This window comes from Gymnodraco acuticeps, unplaced genomic scaffold (assembly GCF_902827175.1).
Source record: "Gymnodraco acuticeps unplaced genomic scaffold, fGymAcu1.1, whole genome shotgun sequence".
Classification (NCBI taxonomy): Eukaryota; Metazoa; Chordata; class Actinopteri; order Perciformes; family Bathydraconidae; genus Gymnodraco; species Gymnodraco acuticeps.
Genome location: NW_022991818.1, coordinates 1114542 through 1136053, shown reverse-complemented (window position 1 = coordinate 1136053; position 21512 = coordinate 1114542). Strand labels below are relative to the sequence as shown.

The window sequence follows — 21512 nt, the reverse complement described above, 5'->3', positions numbered from 1 at the left end:
TATTTTTTTGTGATGTCACATTCAAAGGTTATTTGTCTTATTTGTAAAGCAAGCGTCGCTCTGCCAAAGAAAGGTAACGTGGAGAGGCATTATCGGAGTGTTCACAAGGCATATGACAGCGACTTCCCTCCGAGTAGCGAGTTGAGAAAGGTCATGTATTATTGCTACACAAATATTATCTCGCAATCTTAGTGTCGCCAACTCGTTTCTAACATGCAAAAAGACAAACAAATGCGTCTATGGTCGGTGTATTTTCGACCTTTCCAATCCAGACGAGATCTCTCTCTCCCCCGTCTGTGTGCGAGGGGGCGGGGCATTTTACACACACGCGGCTGCTACATGCAGCAACACACGGCGGGGATGGCGGAGAGAAGCGCTCCAAGGTGTGGTTAAATGTTACCCGTCTTGAAGTGGACAATGCTCCTTGCCAAGAGTGTTTAGCATGTAAGGGCGGTAACACGAGCAATTTATCTAAACATTTATCAAAAGTGCTCCACATTCAGACGGAGGAATGCACCGGGCTCGACTGTCTTTCTAGTAGCCCTGTAGCCCCATCCACGAGTAACGTTTCCACGTCAGGTCTTATTATGTATGCTAGCAGCAACACACGGAGTTAACTCAATGATACAAACATGGGTTAATGATTAGAGGTAACTGAGTTACTCTTTATTTTGTTAAAGTTTCAGCTATTCTGTTTACAGTTCTGTCATCAGATTATTTAATACGATTTGTTAAAACATTGTTGTTTCTTTTGATGCGAAATATTATTTATTTTATTTAAATAAAAACCAATGTTAATTTTGTAAACAATTTGTTAATTTAATAATATATGTATTTTTGAATCAAGTATTAATCTTTATTGTCTTCATTGTTAGTTTCCACATGCCTAAAACAACCTCAAGCTAAATCTAAAAGTTGATGGCTAAATAAGAGGGTTTGAGAAATTGTGCAAGGCATACAGTAATAGTCTGAATAGTCGATTAGTCGTTTCATTAATCGATAGATTAATCGATTATCAAATTAGTCGTTTGTTGCAGCCCTATTATCCCATGTATAAATAAAACGTGTTATTCAGCAACCCTTGCAATTTGGGATTTTATTTTTGGTTGGTAGACCTCGGTGAGCTGGTCATTTCAAAAGTAGCTCACCAGCCCAAAAAGTGGGGGCACCCCTGGTCTAGAAGTATTCTCATCAGGGCTCTATAAATAGAGAACTATGGCAGATATGTAATATTTAATGCAGCTGAACCGTGTATTACAATGCCGTTATGTGATGACTTTCAAAGAGAAAAGCAAGCACACTCGGAATAAAGTATTATTTTTAAAAAAGGTTTTCGGTCTGTTTCCGGTATTTGTTTATGACGATGTGATGTGAGATGTGAGACTGGGGTTGCTTCTCAGGTCGACTATTTTCATTTCCTCGCTCCTCGGTCCTCGGTCTCACCGGAAGTTGATTTGCCTTCGCCATCTTGAGTACCGTCCCATGGCTCTTATTTCTGCCGGAGGACCGAGGATCGAGGATCGAGGAGCGATCATGGAGGAGCGATAACCGAGGAACCACCAGACCATCCTCCGATGAAATCCTCAGACACTCACCTTACTGTGTATCGCTCACTGATTGGACGAGGCAGTGCATGCACTGATCTGATGCTTCTTGACATGGGAGCAGAGTGAAGAAAATACATGAACCTCACGGGAGTCACTCCTCAGTTTATACCGTGTTTTGTTTCAATTCATGTTTCATTTAGTTACAAATATGTGATATATCTGAACAACAAAGTGGTCAAAAATCATTTTATTCATTTTTTGGAAACATTTTCATGATCGCTTTTTTCGTTTTACATTTTCATTTATTGTCATTTCCATTCAGTCAGTCATTAAGTGCTATTGAAATGTTAATTTACTACATATCCAAACAAACAAACAAAGTGTGCAATCCAATGAATGTTAATCTAACTGGGTTTTGATAGATAACATATCTCTTTTTCTTCTCTCAATTATTGTATTTCTATTGTGCACTCTAATCAATATTAATCCAACTATTGTTCGTTTATACATTTTAAGAATGGCGTTTATCTTTTTTGAGAAAGAGTTCTTATTTTATTTTATTTATTTGGGTCTACAACAGATGATACAAATGTGTGTGTCAGTAAATGTGTACGAACAGAGGCGGGGGTGTGTGTGGAAATAACGGGGACAGAGCTGCTGTCAGACGATCAGCTGTGCAGCGTCATCACAAACGGACGTCGCTTCACGGCACTCCGGAGGAAAGGACGTCTCATTGCTCTTAAAACTAATTTCCCTGCTTCTCGTGGTTTCCTTGCGTCTCTCCATGCTTCCCTGGTGGGAGGGACTAAACGCAGGGAAACGACGCAAGTGAGGGACGCAAGGATTTCATTTAATCGACCTGAGAAGCAGCCCGGGTTGGAGAATTGCACAGGGGAAAATAACGTATTTATGCCACAATTTTAGATGCAGATTTTGTTAAACTAATACGTTTGCGCTGTGGACCAACACTATAAATTGACGGGGAAGGGGGTAGCAATAAAGATAACACCATTAAACAGTTACACAACAGAAAATAAATAATATCAATAGCAGCATACCTAGCAACCACCTTGGTAACAATGAAAACGTTGTATAGACACAATTTTCTGAAGTAATCTTCGTAATAACTAGCAAACTAAAGATCATGTACATCCACTGCACACATAATCTGAAATAACACATATTTCTCGCATTAAATTACATCAAAACGCATTTTAACCTGTTAAACCCCGAGCCTGTTTTTCAGCTTTAAGGCTCGAAAATGACATTCCCAGAACAAATTACCATATCTTCCCTTCTAAAAGAGTTAAATTAATAATCTTGTTTCTCAAAGTAATGATAAACCTGTGAGTTGGATGTAGAAAAGTCAGATTCAATATAGATGTTTTTTTTTTAAAGAAAATTCAGATTGAACATGGTAAAAAACTGTAAATTATAGTGTCCGTCCAAAACATATTTTGTACTTATAGTGAAAACTAACCTTGGATGATGGGTTAGTAGACTAAAGGCTTTAGGAATCCAAAGTACAACATATAATAAGTACTCTGTATCAAGATTGATGCAAAACAAGTGATATTTGACCTTTTTATACAGATTTAGCAAAACAAACACTCTTCTGGGGCCATTTGGGTGGATTTTCAATATCTCTGGCCCCCCTTGCTGGATTTTGACATGTGACATCTCTTTCTGACCTTCAGAGCTAATGGAATCGAGGGGAACTCCCACATAGTCCTTATTTGGTAATGTGTGTGTGTGAGACTGCCGCATAGCCTAGACTGGAAGCAGCAGCCACTCTGGTGGCTACCATTAGCAGCTAACATTTCCGCTCTCCGATTTTTACATAAAAATTGAATTATGGATCATAAATTAAATCATTTTTTTATACAGAGACGTTAAAAACCTATAGATTAACCGATTCAGATGCGTTTTTTCTCGTTTTAATGCCATTGAACACGTATTTTGATCAGATTTACAGCTACGGCGAGACGATCTCCCTAGAAGCTCCGTAAAGGTACGTGTTGGGATGTCTGTATTTGCTTCCCCTGTCGAGAGTCCGGATCACTCAGTGATGATACTATATACCTAAATAATCTGTGGAACCTCAGTTTTAATCGGATATCTTGTATGTGCAGCTACGATAAGTAATAAGGGTACTTTTATCTTGAGTTCTGTGCCAATGTCCGTTAGCATTTTTCGCTAAGGGGTCATTTAGATGCTTCTTATGAGACTTGTGTTTTGGTAAAAATGGTTTGTATCGTCAGTTAGCTGAGATTATTTCCGTTAATCTGGTATAACACATTAATAGGTTCTTAAATATTAAGATCCCCTGAGACACAGTGTCGTGAAAAAAAAAAACATGGTCCCCGCCAATGGGGACCTTGGGGTTTTGGCCAAACTAACCTTAAAATAGGCATTTTCCACCGAGAATAAAACGAAGTTCGGCCATGTTTTTTTTTTTCTGCAGGGAGAAATTTGAAGATCACGTGACATAGACGCCAGCCATTGGAATGAATGGTGAAAAAAAACGTAGGGATCTTACAATTTCAGAGGTGTTTTTGTAGAAATACTACGTCCCAAGTTGTGGACCAACGTATTACACGTTTTTTTGTGAGACTGGGTTGTCCTCTCGGGCATACCCACCAAGCTCATCAATAAACTACAAATCATACAGAACTCTGCAGCCCGGATCATCACCGGCACCAAGGCCTCAGAACACATCACCCCCATCCTCATCCAACTCCACTGGCTCCCGGTTCAATCCCGTATCAACTTCAAAGACCTACTGCTCACTTACAAAGCCCTACATAACCTGCCCCCCCCCCCCCCCCCCCCCCCCTATCTGGCTGACCTTCTTCTCCCTCCGCTCCTCCTCAGCTGGTCTGCTAACCGTCCCCACCCCACGCCTCGTCACCATGTGTGCTCGGGCTTTTAGCTGCACTGTTCCCAGACTCTGGAACCCCCTCCCCCCACACATCCGACAGTCAGACACAATCACCATATTCAAATCCCAATTAAAAAACCCACCTGTTCAAATCTGCCTACTCACTGTAGTGTTCCCCATTGTATGTTTCATTTGTGTCCACTTGACAGTCTCTTCCGTGATTTCCTGTTTGTGTTTTTATCATGTTCTGTTGCCTATTAGCGTTTTCTTTTTTTTAACAAATTGTACGGTGTCCTTGGGTGTCATGAAAGGCGCCTAAAAATAAAATGTATTATTAAGACAAGTTTATTTGATTCAATTACATTTATGCTCTAACTAAAAACACGTATATGTGGTAAAGGATGCACTGAAATTAACTCTATCCATCCACAATACTTTTATAATTAACATGACAATTGGGGCATTTACAACTTTAAAAGGTAGATTACATTACATTGCATTTAGCTGACGCTTTAAATCCAAAGCGACTTACAATAAGTACATTCGACCAAGAAGATACAAACTTGAAGAAAACAGAATCACATAAGTACATAGTAGATTTGACATTGACATACTAGGACATACTAGGAGGCCCCCTATTATACTGTTTTTCATCAATATATTATAGGTCTCGGAGATATACAAAACATGTCTCTGAAGTGTTTGGCTCCAAATACCAAACAGATCAGGCATTGTAGCATCCCATAATCTCCTCTGTTTCAGCCCTGTTTCAAAAGTGCTGATTCTGGGTCTTTTACTTTAGATGAAAAATAAGGAGCCACTCCCCACGCCCCTCTGAGAGATATTTGGTTAAAAATAACACAATGGTGCTCTAGGAGGAGATTCAGGTGATAAGGTGGGGGAGGGGGGGGGGGGTGTTACCTTGGTTGGTGATTGGCTAATGGTTACACAAGCCAGACAATTGTATATGACATCATAAAGTGGCCAAAATCTGATTAGCTCATTTTCGACAGGTTTTTATATAAATGGATCAGGACAGAAAGTGAGCAAATCTTTTTTCCTGAAACTTTCAGAAGCTCTTTACACAGAGGGGACACATGTTTATGTATAAAAGACAATAATAATGTTGCTTACATGCGAACAAGGCTACACAACTGTTTGAACACCAAAAGGTTGAGTTTTATTTCTGTGTCAGCAGTATGAGTACAGCTATTTTTAGTAAGTTGTTCATCTCCCTCTGGAGTAAAACCCCTTTCATGCGTTACAGGTGTCATTCATGCTGCTGTAGTGAGGACTATCAGTGCCACTCGATGAGAGTCCCACGAGTCCCGACGCCTGTCAGCGTGACAGACAGCCCTGCCACTGATTGATATAATTCAAAAGCCAGATTCTGAAGGGCCCAAAATGTAACCAACCATCTGCAATCCAACTTGTTGTCTGTGCAGAGGAGATTTCTCGAAGGCAGTCATCAATTTTGTCATATCGTCAATCTTTTCTTTTTTTTTGTGTTGGCTGGTGTAATTTAGCTTTTTGTTGTGGCTGACCCTCCCTAACCTGTGTTACTTGTCTCTATTTCAGGGAGCTCATTTTCAGTGTCTTTTATATCTATACAGTTAGAGGGAACAGGTGTGAACATCTGGTTTTCTCAGTTAAATTGAGTCACTATCTACCACTTAGAAATTAAATGGTGAATTAATACAAATTATTATACAGATTACTTGAATACTCAACTCTGGTCAATTTGGACAGGAGATGATGTTCCCCAAGGTTAGCAGACATTGTTTGGGTATCTCTATATAACTGACATATCTGAACTAGTACACTAAATGTATGACTCATCTACGTGTGCTGCAGTAACGTTGTGTTCTAGCATTTACTTTTAACCTGTTAATGCCAGTTGTTTCAAGAATAGCTGCTGTTCAGGCCCACAATAAGGGCCAACATGCTCTACCACCTGAGGTACCAGGCAATCTTAAAAAAAAAAGTTCAATACTTCTTTACAGGTTTTTCAGAGAACACAAAAAGCGTCACCCCTGCATAGAAAATATGTTTACCTCAAAACGTTGACATTGATAATGTAGCTTTTGTTTTTAAGACTACATTATTACAAGACTAAACTTGGAACAAATTGGAATATAATTGCCAAAATTGTAAGTAATGCTTTTTTGGCTCAAACATATGACATGGATTAAACAATCACGAACAAAGCATTTATGACTGAGGGAATTCAAATAGATTCTTAGAGTTATGAACTTGAGTTGTCACAAAAATGCAAACAGACACATCTACGCATTGTAGCTATTTAAATAATCAAGAATTGCTAATTGCAGAAAATTAACACAGACTAAAAGAACACTTCAGTAATCACATTTATTCAATTATGTATAATTATTGTGAATTGTAAAATCTATAATATTTAGAGTTGCAATGGCGATGGCAAGGCATTGCAACAATTATTATGTAAAACAACTTCAGAAATATGAACCCAGATCACCTCTGATGCAATAATCAAAAAAACTATTTCTGATTCAGTTGCATCTTTAAACATGTACATTTTAGTCCCACATAATGCCGTTGAACGGCCCAGACCAAGCAAGGAGGCAGAACGTCCAAAATACAACCCGGTGTGGGCATTTATTACATCGTAAAGATATGACACAGCCTCAATCTGCTGTTCACGTGAGCACAGTCACCAGCCACAAGGATCTCACACACCAAACAAAACAGGAAACACAAAGCCTAAATACCCACACTAATTAACCCAACAAGACACAGGTAAGGGGGGAGGAGACAACACAGAGCACGAGGTGCACACAATCAACAGCAACAGACATGGGGAAAGGGAACACTTTTCAAAATAAAACACATGTGCAATATACAAAGCCCGAAGCCGTCAGTCCACAGTGACGAAGCCATCTTCGTCACAGCCCTGCTTTTGCTTTTACACTTATCATGCAAGGTTTTTGTTTTCCGAACGCCTCTTCGATTACCGTTAAATGCAAGGTCTAAGAGCCAGAACATCTTTGCCGTTCCCTCTTAGCTGTTCATATGAAGCAGTGAGGGATCAAGTGCCTTGCTCCAGGGCTTTTTTAACTATATCTGTTGAGTCCAGGGTTCCTAATTCAATTGTAAAACCCAAAGTAAAAAGTTCCCTGCAACTGCATATACACGAATATACCCCTAAATAATATTTGTTTGCAAGAGTTACAGTAAAGAGTACGACCGTAATAGTAAACAAGAACAAATCTCCAGAGCCAGTCTAGCAGCAGGTAACCAGACTGTTCCTGTAACCCTTTGCTGCTGAAAAAACCTGACTCCTCCAGTCAATCACCAGAGGGGATTGTGTGGAAAAACCCAGAAGCTGTCAATCAAGTATTCAATTAAAAGATGGACTCCTCTGCTTATTTTCCTGCACATATTTAAAGTCCCCAGAGGGACTTTAAATATGTATATGTTGTGGAAAATGAGCAAAGGACAAAGTCCTATCAAATTGGTGGCGGGGAGCTGGTTCAGTCTGGCCTTCAGCCTCTGAAGGGCACAGAGCTATGGGCCACATACTTGAAATAAAACAGCCTCTGAAACAGCTTCTTTTGTGACCAGCTTCTAAAATCTATTTGCCATTGTGCATTTGCGGTAAAGAAAACAGCACATGTTATTATCAAACACTAAAGTTTGGTCAATACCCCATGGCATCTTTAGCATCTGTATGTAACGCAACAGGCTTTTAACTAGTTCCGCTGTTTACACATGTACAGTAGAACATTGTTAGACACACAGAGCTACTGATGTCATGTTAATAGTATGGCAATCTGTGTTGGTTGGTCAGAAACGGTGGTGAATGGATCTAAGAACAGACTTTCTTCAATGTTCGTGTGCTTTGTGAAACTTAATTTTTCACATCAGTCATTTGTCAATGCATTTAATCTCAAACACAATATATAGTTTTGTTGTGTGTTGCCAAATGTAAACTTCCTGTACAACAATAAAACGGATCCTATAAAGGTGCCAAGAGTGTGACAGTATGAGGCACTGGGTCCAAGTTGACTTGGAAATTCTGTTGAATTTTTAGGATTATGCTTAATCTTCTGCATTAACACAAAAGAACAGCTGTTTCCATGTGTAGCCACCATGTGGAGCTCAACCTGTAAAACATCACTATAGAAATAAAACAGCTGTTTCTAGGCCAGAATGACTCAGCTCTCTGAATGTGAAGCCTCCACTGAAGCTGTCGGCCACTATTTGCTTTTCCGTGCTGTTCAGCTGTTTACTCTCTCACTCAGCTGTATGTCAGGAGCCGGTGCGAATGACAACGAAATTCAAAGTCACCCTCTGTCCTCCCCTCTCTATCCCTCTCACCTGATTCTGTCTGGCACCCTGTGGGTCTGGTTGCCGTCAGTCTGGCAGTTGCCAGCATACTGCGCCCGGCTGTTGCTCCCCTGGTCCCGCCGCAGAGCCATCGCCCCGTGGGTAAGCACAGAGACGCCTTTGGCAATGCGCCTGCAGGATTAGAGAGAACAATGTAAATCAAAAACGCTGGGACATTTTCAAAGGTCTTTTTCTGACAGTGGAAGAGTCTGGGTGGAAGACAGTCATCACTGTCTGGGTGGAAGACAGTCATCACTGTCTGGGTGGAAGACAGTCATCACTGCTTGAATGAGGGCAGTTACAATGGAAATTCAACCAGGCTCAAACTTAATAGCACTGAGCATATGGGGGGAAATGAATGGACCCCTCTCCTTTAGATTTTAATGCTGATGGGAAAAAGAAGAACACTCTTCCTGGCAGTACAGAGTGTGACTTTTAATAAAATGAAAGGTTTTACATGTCCACTGATATAGACACTGTAGAATTAGACAATTTCTGCAAATTATGTTCTGGGGTAAGGGGTGTGCACTTGATCACACAGAAAGTAATGAATCATGATTAAAGAGCACAATCCAAATTGTATGATCACCTTAAAACTTGACTCATCAGCATTAGATCGGTTTCTCTCTTTTTAGATTTTGTATAAATCATAAGAGACTGAGTAAGATGAGTGTGCTGTCAGGATTGCTGGGTGTTACTGGGACACTGTGCCATTAGGGAAATACATGTGTTGCTGTCATGCTAGTAGTGAAAGGATATGAACAAAATTGATAACAGGAGAACATGTATTCCTTTGAAAAACTCTAAATTGATGTAATTAACATATTTTTAATTATCAGGCTAGCCATCTACTTAAAAAAAGGAACCTTTGGTAGGTCACTACAAAAGCGACTTGGCTTTCAAAGCATATTGGAAAAACAGCGAAGTGCATTAGCAACAGCTAACTAGCTAGCTAGCAACCACCACATCTATCAGTATTAACACAATAATGCGGTTGAAGGCTTGAGTTTAACATTGTGCTGAAAAGTTGAAAGCATGATAGAGAAACACGCAGCGAGAGAGTCGCATGTCCAGATACACTGTACTGTAGAAAAAACAATGATTTTGCTAGCAGCCTGTTTCTGGTGACACATCTTGGTGTGATTGGCACCTTAGGTGGTAGGTAGTCAGTGAATATTTTAAAGTTGTGTATTTAATTACTAGTCAGCTGGTTCCTGAACAGCTGATAAATGAGACCCATCAAGTTACATTCCCATGATACATCATTTGTTTTTTGCTCACCGCTTGTGGCGCCATATACAGCTGTAGTCTGATTGGTTTGGCGTTTAACGAGACATTTAACGAGGTTAAAGTGAAAATAACTTGAACTTTCAGAACAGCATCTGAGACAATTTTGAGCGGTGCATGACGCAGAGGATACTTTTGCCAAGTCGACGCCACTGTCCTCTCCATAGGAATACAATGGCAGCGTCAGCGCAAAGTCATTTTACTGCACATCGTGAATGCAGCTTCAGTTTGATGACAATAACCCTCTGGGGGCAACAAACAATATAAGTAAGGTTCCAATCTGGCAGATATCTGGTAAATGTTTTGTATTTACATGTGCTGCTCATTGTTTACAGTCTAATTAGCAACTTGAGACAGAGAATGGAGAAGAGTTGAGAGACAATGCCTGGATTGTTTCACAAGCCAGTTTAAATCAAACTTGCTAAATAATTGTCAGAAGATAGCAGATGTGTTTCCAGATTGCATTTTGGCAAATGCCATCAGCCAAAACTGTCTCAAAGATGAGTGGTCAATACTACTCCAACTACAAATGGAAGACAGAACGATTCCGATACCAAAATATTGCCCTACAGAATCTGTTCATAGAGATTCATAAATGAATAACTGATAGTGAAACATAGTGGCCAATTAACTAATGTAAGCAGGAGTTCAGTACAACCCTGAACATCAAGTTCTTCAAAATGTATTTATGTTTCAAGTTTGCTTCAATCTAATAAATAAATATTAGCACACTCTCTTGCTGTCTGTTTCAGCACAATTTAATAATAGATCAGACTTTGATCTGCAAAAAGCTTTCACACAGAAAGAGACTATTTAAAAGGCACTGCTTTTTAATATGGCTGTTGAATCAGCTCTTATTTGTAAACCGCTGCAGAAAAAACAACACCAGGCACTTCTTACATCTTATTCAACTAAATAGACATTTATAATGTAAAATAACAGTTTCTGCTTGAGATGTGTTGAGTCAGTTATCAAAGTTAAATCTGATTTCACATGTGACCTGAAAGAGCTGTAGGCGGTGCAGTGGGGTAAGACTTTGCTCCCATCGTATTGAGCATATCGTTTGTTTAATGCGTTCACAAAAACTACTGTTCCACATCATAACCATAATTTCTTTAGTGTCTAAAAAGGCTCTCTGGAGGATCTATCGGCAACAGCAGTCATAAACACTGCGGCACAGATCAGACTTACTGTAATATACCATGGAGGGGAGGCAGGGATTCATGTGTATTTGAAATATGTATTATTTGTAGGAATCCGGAGGACACAGCTGGTGTATCGTTTGCACCCTCCTGTAGTCTATTTTGCATTGTAATGTTGTGTTTAGGCGATGCTCATCAACCTGATGAGTCATAAAATATTTAGTAAACCAAGTCTTGTTTGGGTATTGTGCTCAGGAGCTTGAGTTAAATGTTATTTTACTTTTCAGAAAAGCAACGGTGACGTCACTTTAGAAATCGGATGAAAAGCTTGTTTTTTGGCTGCGTCTGTCAAATGGATACTTTCATAGCTAAGACCAAAAGGTGTGTTGGTTGGAGCAGATTGGCTGGGTGTGTCAAGGAGAGACTCTGAGGCATGAACTCAATTGCACGACACAGATAGTGTTCTCAAAAAATAAAGACTTTACTGGAATTGAGCACAGTAATCAAAACAAGGAAAACAAATATACTCTTTCGAGGAAAACTAGCAAGTGATCAATGACGTAGATCCGTGGGAAGTCCGTGAGGTAATCAGGAACGTGGGTCATAGTAAGACAACGAACTGACAATGAACAGGAGGAAGCTACCACAATATATACACAGGTAAAGGGGACACAGGTGGAAACAATCAGGGTGGGGAAAACAATCAAGGACGCAGGAGACAGAAGGGGGCGGGGAGCGTGGAGGCCTGAAATGAGAGGGATGATTAATTAAGGGAATAAACATAAAGCACAGGGCAAAGGGACATGACAAAACTAACATAAAGAATACACTTTCACTATTAGTTTCCTAGACATGACAGGGTGGAGCATGAATGTTGCTGATGAGTGTGTGAATTGTATTGTCCTTCTATCGCACTGTACAGCTGTCAGACAGAGCGGTGACAAGCTCATTCAGACAAAGTGTAGGATTAAGCACCTTCATGTTGGTTGTAATAGCAAAGAAACTCAAAACTAGAGTTGTCATATTTTTTTTTATTACTGGCATGGTGCTCAAAATGGAGATCAAGCATAAACCCCAACATTTTTTATCCATCGATATAATACATATGGTACATTATTTGCCTTAAAGGTGGGGTAGGTAAGTTTGAGAAACCGGCTCGAGATACACTTTTTGTTATATTCCATGGAATGCTCTTAACATCCCGATAGCAATGAAGTGCTTTGACAAAAAATCAACAACAAAAATGTCATCTGTGGAAGCCGTAGTGCTGTAAAAAGCACGACCAATCATCTGAGCCGGCCCGGCTAAAATAACTGGATGGCCTACCTGCCTGTCAGCCTTCCATCTGTGCACAAACTTATCTCGTGCCCTCATTGGTCACGTGCGCGTTCGTGTGTGTTGGAGGAGGGGCTCTGTAAGGAAGTGGCAGATTTCTTCCGGCTGTGTATTTTCAAATTCTAGCGCATTCGAGCTGGTTTCTCCAAAATTACCTACCCCACCTTTAACATTGGTACTGTAAAGGTAGGGTTTGACAGTATGCAGGATTTTGGATTTGTTTACAGAATTTTCCGATCCCAGGCATGTACAGTATAAGACTTTGTGGTCTTCGAGAACGTTGTATTATGTGCTTTATACTTGTACAAGGCACATTAGGTTTTAGTCCAAATAAATATAAACCTGTTCATTAAAAGAAAGGTTGCATTTTCAGGGTGACAGTTCTCCTCAGAAAAACCCATCTGCTTTGGTTACATCAGCTAAGTTTCTATTCCAATTCTTAGGACAGAACATCAGTGTTCCACAATGCACCGTGACGTTCTGCCTGATAGTGAAGGTGTGCTTCTCTCTCGGGCATGACAATTTCACAATCTTAGAAATCAGATGCATTCATAATCCATTGCTATGCTGGAAGGAATCCTGCTTGGCAATGGATTCAAGATGGTCAGTACACAGAGAGTGATGTGGCAATACCCACACCGGATGATGCAAAAAGAGTCAGATCCTAGAGCCAAGTGGGCATAGTATGTCTCCAAATGTAGCACAACTAGTCAAGTTTAGGAATTGAAGCCGTACACACTTATTTCATAGTTTGTACTCCTTAACCTGGTTTGGATTTCTGATGATTTCCTTGCCTTGTATTGCTGAACTGTCTTAACAAAGTGTAGAACTCCTTTCAAACCTGCCTTCCCTATGCTTCCCATCATGACTGAGGTGGATTTAATAGTTCAAATCAATAAAGGATTCCACCTTTCACCTGGACTCACTTGGTCAGTCTATTTAGATTAGATCAGATGAAAATGTAATGATCATAATCATCTCTGCAGTGGGGAATACATCATGTACAGAGCAGGTGGTCGTTGAGTATTACTGTGTATCCCTGTGTGTTGCTTCAGGAAAATCATAGAGGTGCACAAATTGAGTTTATTCTCACACTCATCCTGATGCATGTTTAAAGTAATATGGTTTGGTTTTCAGAAGCTTTAAAGGTCCCATGTCATGCTTTTCTGGTTATTACCCGTCCCCTTGTGTGTCACGTAGCTTTTTCTGCATGTAAACGGTCTGCAGAGTCACAAACCCTCAAAGTACACCCTGTAGCGAGTACAATTCTAACACAGAAAAGACCTGTCTATGCTGCCCCAGAACGCCTCGTAGGAGATTTTCTTTAAAAAAAAATGTCTTCCGGGAACCGAGTGATGTAACGACGACCCCTCCGTGGATTGGTCAAAATTTACCAATCCACGGAGCAGTTACGCTAAGTCCGTGGATTGGTCCAAATTGACCAATCCGCAGACTTCCTCACACACACTCAATCTTTTCTCAGCTGCAGCTCCGCCGATTTCTCCACCCTGAGACGGCGGGACGCAGCGAGGCGGTGTGTGAGCACACACACAAACTCCCAGCCAGGCTGCGGGTGTGTGTGTTCGGGATGGTTTCGCTGTGTCTCGCTGTCTCGCAGACGGCCACTGGGCTCATAGGGAGTGGGGGGGGGGGCAGGAGCTCCAACAAGCCTTTTAGGACAGAGAGTGAATACACATACTATACAGAGATGCTGTATGAGAAACCAATGAGATTTTGGGAAATTGCACATTATAAATCTATTTACCTCAACAATGGAATTATGATCAGTAGAAATGGCCATGACATGGGACCTTTAAGGCTCTCGATTGCATAACTCACTTATTACAAATAGATCCTCAATTCAGCTGCGAGAGAAGAAACTACAACGTCTGAACTGCATTGATCTTCAGCAATAGTACAGCACAACAAATTGTCCAATTCACGAAACATGCAAATCATGTGAAACCCGACTGCTGTAAGAAACATAGAAAAACATGCGCCATAGCAAGGGGCAGGATACAAGTTTTGTATCATAGGAGTACTTTACTTTGGATGTGATGTTATCAACTTTGAATGGAGACAAATCAAGTGTTCACTAACTTGGTTTAAGGTTTCAAAGGGACACATTGACTTAATGCCTATTAAAATAAAAATAGAAACAGCTATTCATGTTTAGAGAATAGATGGTGTTGTTAAGAAGTGAAAAGGACATTGGGAGGTTATTTTTAAAGGAACAACTACTGTACCACACACTTTCAGGGATGAAAAGTCACATTTTTAGTCAATAGAACACACCCTTGGTATGTTCTGTGCATGCTGGGATTTTGTTGCAGAGACCACAGAGTCTTTAAAGAAAGTGAATATTTGCCAAACTTCAGCGAACTAAATATTTAGCGTGTATTCATGATCATGGGAACAGATGAATGTCATCAAAATTCTGTTTCCAAGGTTGACTTACTTAGATATTCCTGAAGGTCATGGAATACCACCGGAAGCTTGAGTTTATAGTTTGCACCAGGCATACAGATGTTGTAAGGCTCGCTTGAATGAAAATCCCTGTTTTATCCTTTTGACAGATGTTCATTAGTCTAACACAGTTAGGTAATCAAGAGGCACTATAATGCTTTTTGGGGTTGTCTTTCCTGTAGTATGTTGTATAGGTTTCTGTGCACATGAATGGTCTGCAAAGGCTAAAATCCCAAAGTTCTCTCCAGAGGGAGTTTCTCTCCCACACACTGCATTGGACTTCTTTGTTTTTATTTCATAACAAAATCACCTCACTATGTTACAATTGCACTAGCGCTCCAACACATTATACATGATAGACTTAGGGGTGGGACATATATAAGCGGTTGATCAATCACAACAGAGCCAGCCAGCTAACCAATCAGAGCAGACTAGGCTCTGGTTTCAGACAGAGGGTGAAAAGAGGTGCTGCAACACAGGCAGTATGAGAAAAATAAAGAGCTTTTTTTAAACATAAAACATGTTAACATGTTACAGTAGAAGAACAACATGCACATATATGTGACCCGCTCTATCGAAATCAGTCGGAAGTCGCAACGGCTCATTTCAAAATAAACGTGGATTTACGTAAAAAACAATTTTTTCGGGGTTCGGGTGTTTTGTTTGATTTTAAATAAACAAAGTCTTGGCTTTCAGAATATGAAACTTTTATTTCCAAAATCACACGATAAATACTTTTTTGAAGGGACGAAGACAGGCACCTCTCACTCGCTACTCCGCAGCTCCCCCCACCCTCCGGCTGAAATTATGAATGTAAGGCGTATCGTAATCATAGATAACATGGCAGGGTCAGTTACAATTTGTTTTCATCTGATTTCAAATAAACAAAGTCTTGGCTTTCAGAATATTAAACTTGTTTCGGCAAATTCAGATGATAAATACAGCTTTGAAGCTTGTGACGGCATAATTACAAGCGGAGAACGGAGTAACTTGACGTCACAGCAGGCATAACAACAGCCGGTGTTTCTCATGAAACAAACGCAATACACACAAACGCAAAATTACACAAACACGCACACACGTATACACACACACACTCGCGAGCTTCCCCCAGACCAGTAATCCAAACCAAAATATGTTTCCTCCGTACTACTTTGATCATTTGCTCCGCTAATAATCAATCAGATTGATGGATTCCAGAGAAGAGGAAACTTTGAAGGCCTTTCTCTCAAAATGATGACTCGGTGACAGTCATTATATAATGTGACATATTTTGCTTAATATTTGGAGTACAAAAACAATCCTGATATCATTAGAAAGCTAGGAATATCCTCTTTCCAGCAGTGTATTCAACTCAAAATGTGTCTTCGGGTCAATGCGACTGATATCGATGGAGCAGGTCAAATATGAAAATAAGCATAATTGGTCCTTTGTAATCTAGCTCCAAAAGTCCATCAATGTAAAGTGAAAAAGTTAACAAATATCATATCCTAAATCATGTCCTCTGGACCCGTAGTTTACAGCCAGTGAACCTTTTGCTTTGCTCTTACCTTCTGGGTTCGTCCCTCCAGCCCTGCGGCCGGATGGCGAATAAGGCCTTGGGCAGCCCCTCCAGGCCCAAACCAGACAGGGCCGGTCCCACAGCAAACCACATGTGACTGGGCCCCGCCTGACCCGCCGCCAAGGCTGCCCGGAAGATCAGCTCAGCCTCCTCCAGGGAGCAGTACAGCAGACGGACCTGAAGGAGGAAAAGGGAAAGAGTTAACACATTGAACGTGGGAGGGAGAGAGTGGGAAGTCATTAGTAGAAAGGAAGCAATGAAGATATTTATGTTTTATGTTTATTTAGGATCCCCATTAGCTTTTGCTCTTGACAAAAGCTACTCTTCCTGGGGTCCGACACTTAAAACAATACAACAATAATACAACAATACAACAACATTCAAGAAATAAGTCCTGACATCATTAACAACATCACTAACATCATCAACAATCTCATCCACTTTCAACATCAATCTAAGTCAAGGATAAGTGAACAAGACACCCCCACCAGTACAAAGCATGAGATATAATTAAATTAGGGTTCACAGTTCACAAGGGTACATGGTCATTAGTAGATGGCCCTTCAATCTCTTCTTGAAAGAGGCTCTGGAAGACTCTATTTCAGTAAGGTAGTTTGGCAATGAGTTCCATTCCTTTATAGCTCTATAAGTTACTGAAGATGTCAGAAGATGTGTCCTGGGTTTAGGTGCCAGTAGATGGCCTGATGTAGCTTGTCTAGTCTTATGGTCATGCTTGTCTCTTGTGTAAACTATTTGATCATAGAAATACAGTGTTTTTTGCTAAATTGGACATTTCTGAGAAAAGTGATAACACAAGATTGCAGACGTTTCTCAACCGGAAGCCATGATATAATTATATGCATAACTCCAATATGAGTGCACTTCGAACAGTGCAGAGCTAGTCTGGCAGCCTTGTTTTGAGCTATTTGTAATTTCTGTAAATGTGTTTTTGCTGCTGATGACCATATGACCGGACAGTACTCTAGATGTGACAAAACCAGAGACTGAATGACTTGTTTCAAAGTGGTTGGTGTTACATACTTTGTACATGTTCTCGTCACAGCTATGCTCCTTCCCATTTTAGTTACGATACTGTCAATTTGCTTTGTCCACTTTAAACCAGAATCAAGAACAATGCCAAGCAACTTAGTCTCGTTTACCTGTTCCACTGGCTGACCAGCCAGTGTCAGGCTTCATTGAGGATTGCTGCTTAACATGTGTCTAGATCCGAACACCATTGCTTTTGTTTTTGCAATGTTGAGTACCAGTTTGTTATTGTTGACCCAGTCTGCTATGGCTTTAATCTCTATTTTAAGTAGATTGTTTAACTCACTACATGTTGATGCTGTACTGTACATTGTAGAATCATCATCAGCATGCATTATTACACTGGACTTATTTAATACGTAAGGAAGGTCATTTGTGAATATTGAATATAACAAAGGCCCAACTCCCCTGTGCGACCCCACACTGCAACACCTTACTTTCAGAAAAGCTCCCATTGAAAAAAGACTTGCTGCCTTCTCCTAGTCAGGAAGCTCTCCATCCAACACATAGCAACAGAACCAAAGCCATAGCATTTGAGTTTGTTCAGCAGCAGACTGTGATCGATTACATCGAAAGCTGCGCTAAAGTCTAACATCACAGCTCCTACAAGCCTCCTATCATCCATGCTCTTTAACCAGTCGTCGGTCATTTGTGCAAGTGCTGTACTTGTAGAGTGACCATCTCTATAGGCATGTTGGTAGTTCGTTGTCAGATTGTTATTTGAAAAGTAGTATTGAATTTGGGCGTATACTATTTTTAAAATTAATGTACTCAACACTGGGAGGAGACTTATAGGTTGACTATTGGAACCAGCAAAGGATTTTCTTTTATCCTTGAGTAATGGGATGACCTTGGCTTCCTTCCAGATCTCGGGGCACACGCCTTGCTCTAAACTTTTATTAAAAATGTGACTCAATGGCTTGGATATGTATTTGGCCGTCATTTTAAGCAGTTTACCATCCAAGTTGTCAATCCCAGGAGATGTATCATTGGACAGATGTAAAGCATATTTTCAACATATTCTTCTGTAACATTGTGGAATTCAAACATGCACTGCTTTTCCCTCATGATACGATCTTTAATGATGTGATGTGACACTGTGTCCTTGACTGCACCCATGGCATTCCTCAGCTTGTCTACTTTATTTGGAAAATAATCATTACAATTATTTGCAATATCTGCTGGCTTGGTAATGAATTTAACCTCGGTTTCTATAAAGGAAGGATGCATGTTTGAGTTCCTCTCCATTATGTTATTCAATATTTTCCATAATTTCATTCGTAGAATCACTGATTTCCTGCATGTAGTATTCCCTCTTTCTACATTTATTCAATTTGGTTACCGCATTTCTTAATTTACAGTAATGTTGATTTTCACATAGAGAACCTGTTCTGTCTGCAGTTTTTTTATCTCGTTGGACCATTAAACTTCTCATCTCGTCATTTAACCAAGGTGCACACTTTGACCATTTTCGAATTGGAACATGTTGATCCAACCCTGTCTCCTAAAAATTACGTTCCCACAGAACTAAACTGCATTCTCAATTACGTTTAGCTTGAAACGTATTTACTCCCACGTTACGTTCGTTATGAACGTATCTTAAATACGTTTATTTTCTACATATCTTTGCCATTTATTGTCTTGCTTATAATAATGATAATAGTCATTTATAAATATCATTTTAGAGCACACATTTGAAATCGAGAATCAGGCTCGATATATGGTTAAATTAAAATCAGTAGGCGAGGCTGTAATTTCGGCAGCTGTTACTCTCATGAGCGAGGCAGAAAATAATAGTTTTAACATGACAAAAAGCTGCTGTGTCGTTTATTGCACCTCAAAGATTAAAACAAATCCAGAGTTACGTGTTTCTGTACTTCCTCTAAGAAGAAAGGACAGTAAAAGAAGAGCTCTGTGGCTTCAGGCTTGATCGCCGTTCAAATGACAGCGTTGGTTTCCCCAAAAGTGGGCGGGGCTGTAAAGTGACGTAGATTTTACTATCATCTATTATTCAAAACCATTCTATTTATTCTAACGTAAATTACATGCCAGTGTTTTATCTTTTTATTTATTTGTTTTTATTTTAAATCGTATAATGTCGGACATTTTTCCCGTCTGTGAGGAAAATAAATGGGGTTTAGAGCCTCAAAATACTGAAATCTGTATTTTTTAAAATCTTTTCCTTCTAATTTGTTATTATTTTCTAAATAACACACTGTTATTTACTCAACAATAACACACAATTATCCTTGTTTTTATTTATTCGTTTAATTCTATAATCTTGGGCTTTTTAGCCGTAAATAAAGTCACCGGAAACAGGCGGGACATTTCGAGTGATACACACCACAAACCCACCGAACTGATTACCCAAGATCCTCAGCTTGAAGCTCGTTGATTGGATGTTTTAGCCGCAATAAACGCTGGGATATGGTGTTAATAAGTTGTGATATCCGAAAACGAAAAATAAAATAATACCTAATTCAGAGTGTTCTTGCTTTTCTCTTTGGAAGTCATCACATAACGGCATTGTAATACACGGTTCGTCTGCATTAAATATTATACATCTGCCGTAGTTCTTTATTTATAGAGCCCTGATGAGAAGACTTCTAGACAAACATGAGGAACTGCCGCCAAAACTGAATACTTGATGTGGATCATAAATATATCAACAATTAAACAACATCTTCAATTTCTTTTCACAAAATACGTCTCCTTGCAGTATCAATAGTAATTCGGCTGACTTTTATATTTGATCCAATTGGTAGATAGGTTATATTTACACCATAACGGTGCACAGCTGATAGAAAAGGACTTGTAGTTTTTTAAAGATATTACTGATTTTCTTTGAATATAAGAATGTAAATACTGAGTTGAGAGAATAGTCAGGGGATTTGGGTGATGGGAGACACATCTATGGATTCAGAATTTCAATAGCGTACCATTAAATGACGGATATACCTTTCTGTCTGTGATGTTTTACAAATCAGATATTAATGTGTAGAAGTAAAACATGTGAAATAATATAGCAATATCCTGTAAAATTATGTAAAAACATGAATAAAACTACACATCTTCAGATGTTATACATACATAAGTGTTCTACACTAATAATACAAAGTTATTATTAGTATGCTGTGTGTACCTTGTGTGCACCGCCTAGTGGTTAAAGCACGTTATTGAATTATTTTTGTTGAATAATGTTATTTGATGAAAACAATATTAAGAGTACATACTTTCATAGGGGGAAAGTAGAAGGTCAATGATAGAAATATAGAATATACAAAGTCAAGAAGATACTGTAAGTGATCTCTACAATAAAACAGTTCAGTGCCGGATGTACAAAGATATTAATAGGAGGATGTGCAAAACAGAAAAACGAATTAACCTTTATTAACACATTAAAGAATACTTTAGGTTAAGGTCTTATTTTAAATAAGAAAAAAGCTTTGGGGGTATCTATCTACCGATGAATATTAAGCCTGACAAAGTACTTAACGTCTAATATATTGCTTTCCTGCAATGTTAACTATGTTGAAGCACTTATTTTAACTGATATTATACACATTAATTATACTCTTATGTATGTAGATAGAATAAGAAATGTGCAGAATATGACAGTTTAATGGTGGAGGTACACACATATTGATAGATGTCTTGTAATGCGCTGTTGAGGAACCTGCGACCCAAGTTGTGTATATGATCAAGAAACCTTAGAAAATCTTGAAATCTTGAAAGGGATGTGCAAAATAGCCATTATACAGTTTTTAATTAACTCTTAGTAGAGAATAACGAGTAATGAATATACTTTATAGAGATCTGCAGATAAATGTTTTCGTCTTCTCAAGCACCACCTATCAAATATCTCTCCTGATTGTTGGCAC

General features: G+C 39.4%; 1 protein-coding gene across 5 annotated transcripts in view; it reads right to left on the bottom strand.

The window, feature by feature from the left end:
- The window catches only part of grin2da (glutamate receptor, ionotropic, N-methyl D-aspartate 2D, a), a 408557-nt gene that overhangs the window by 159975 nt on the left and 227070 nt on the right, over window positions 1-21512 (bottom strand). For all 5 annotated transcript variants that reach the window (XM_034199694.1, XM_034199696.1, XM_034199693.1 and 2 more), the window contains 2 exons: window positions 16574-16761; window positions 8785-8925 (listed from right to left, as the gene is read on the bottom strand). In XM_034199694.1, coding sequence (XP_034055585.1) covers window positions 8785-8925; window positions 16574-16761 — 329 coding nt within the window. The remainder of the gene's footprint in view (window positions 1-8784; window positions 8926-16573; window positions 16762-21512) is intronic.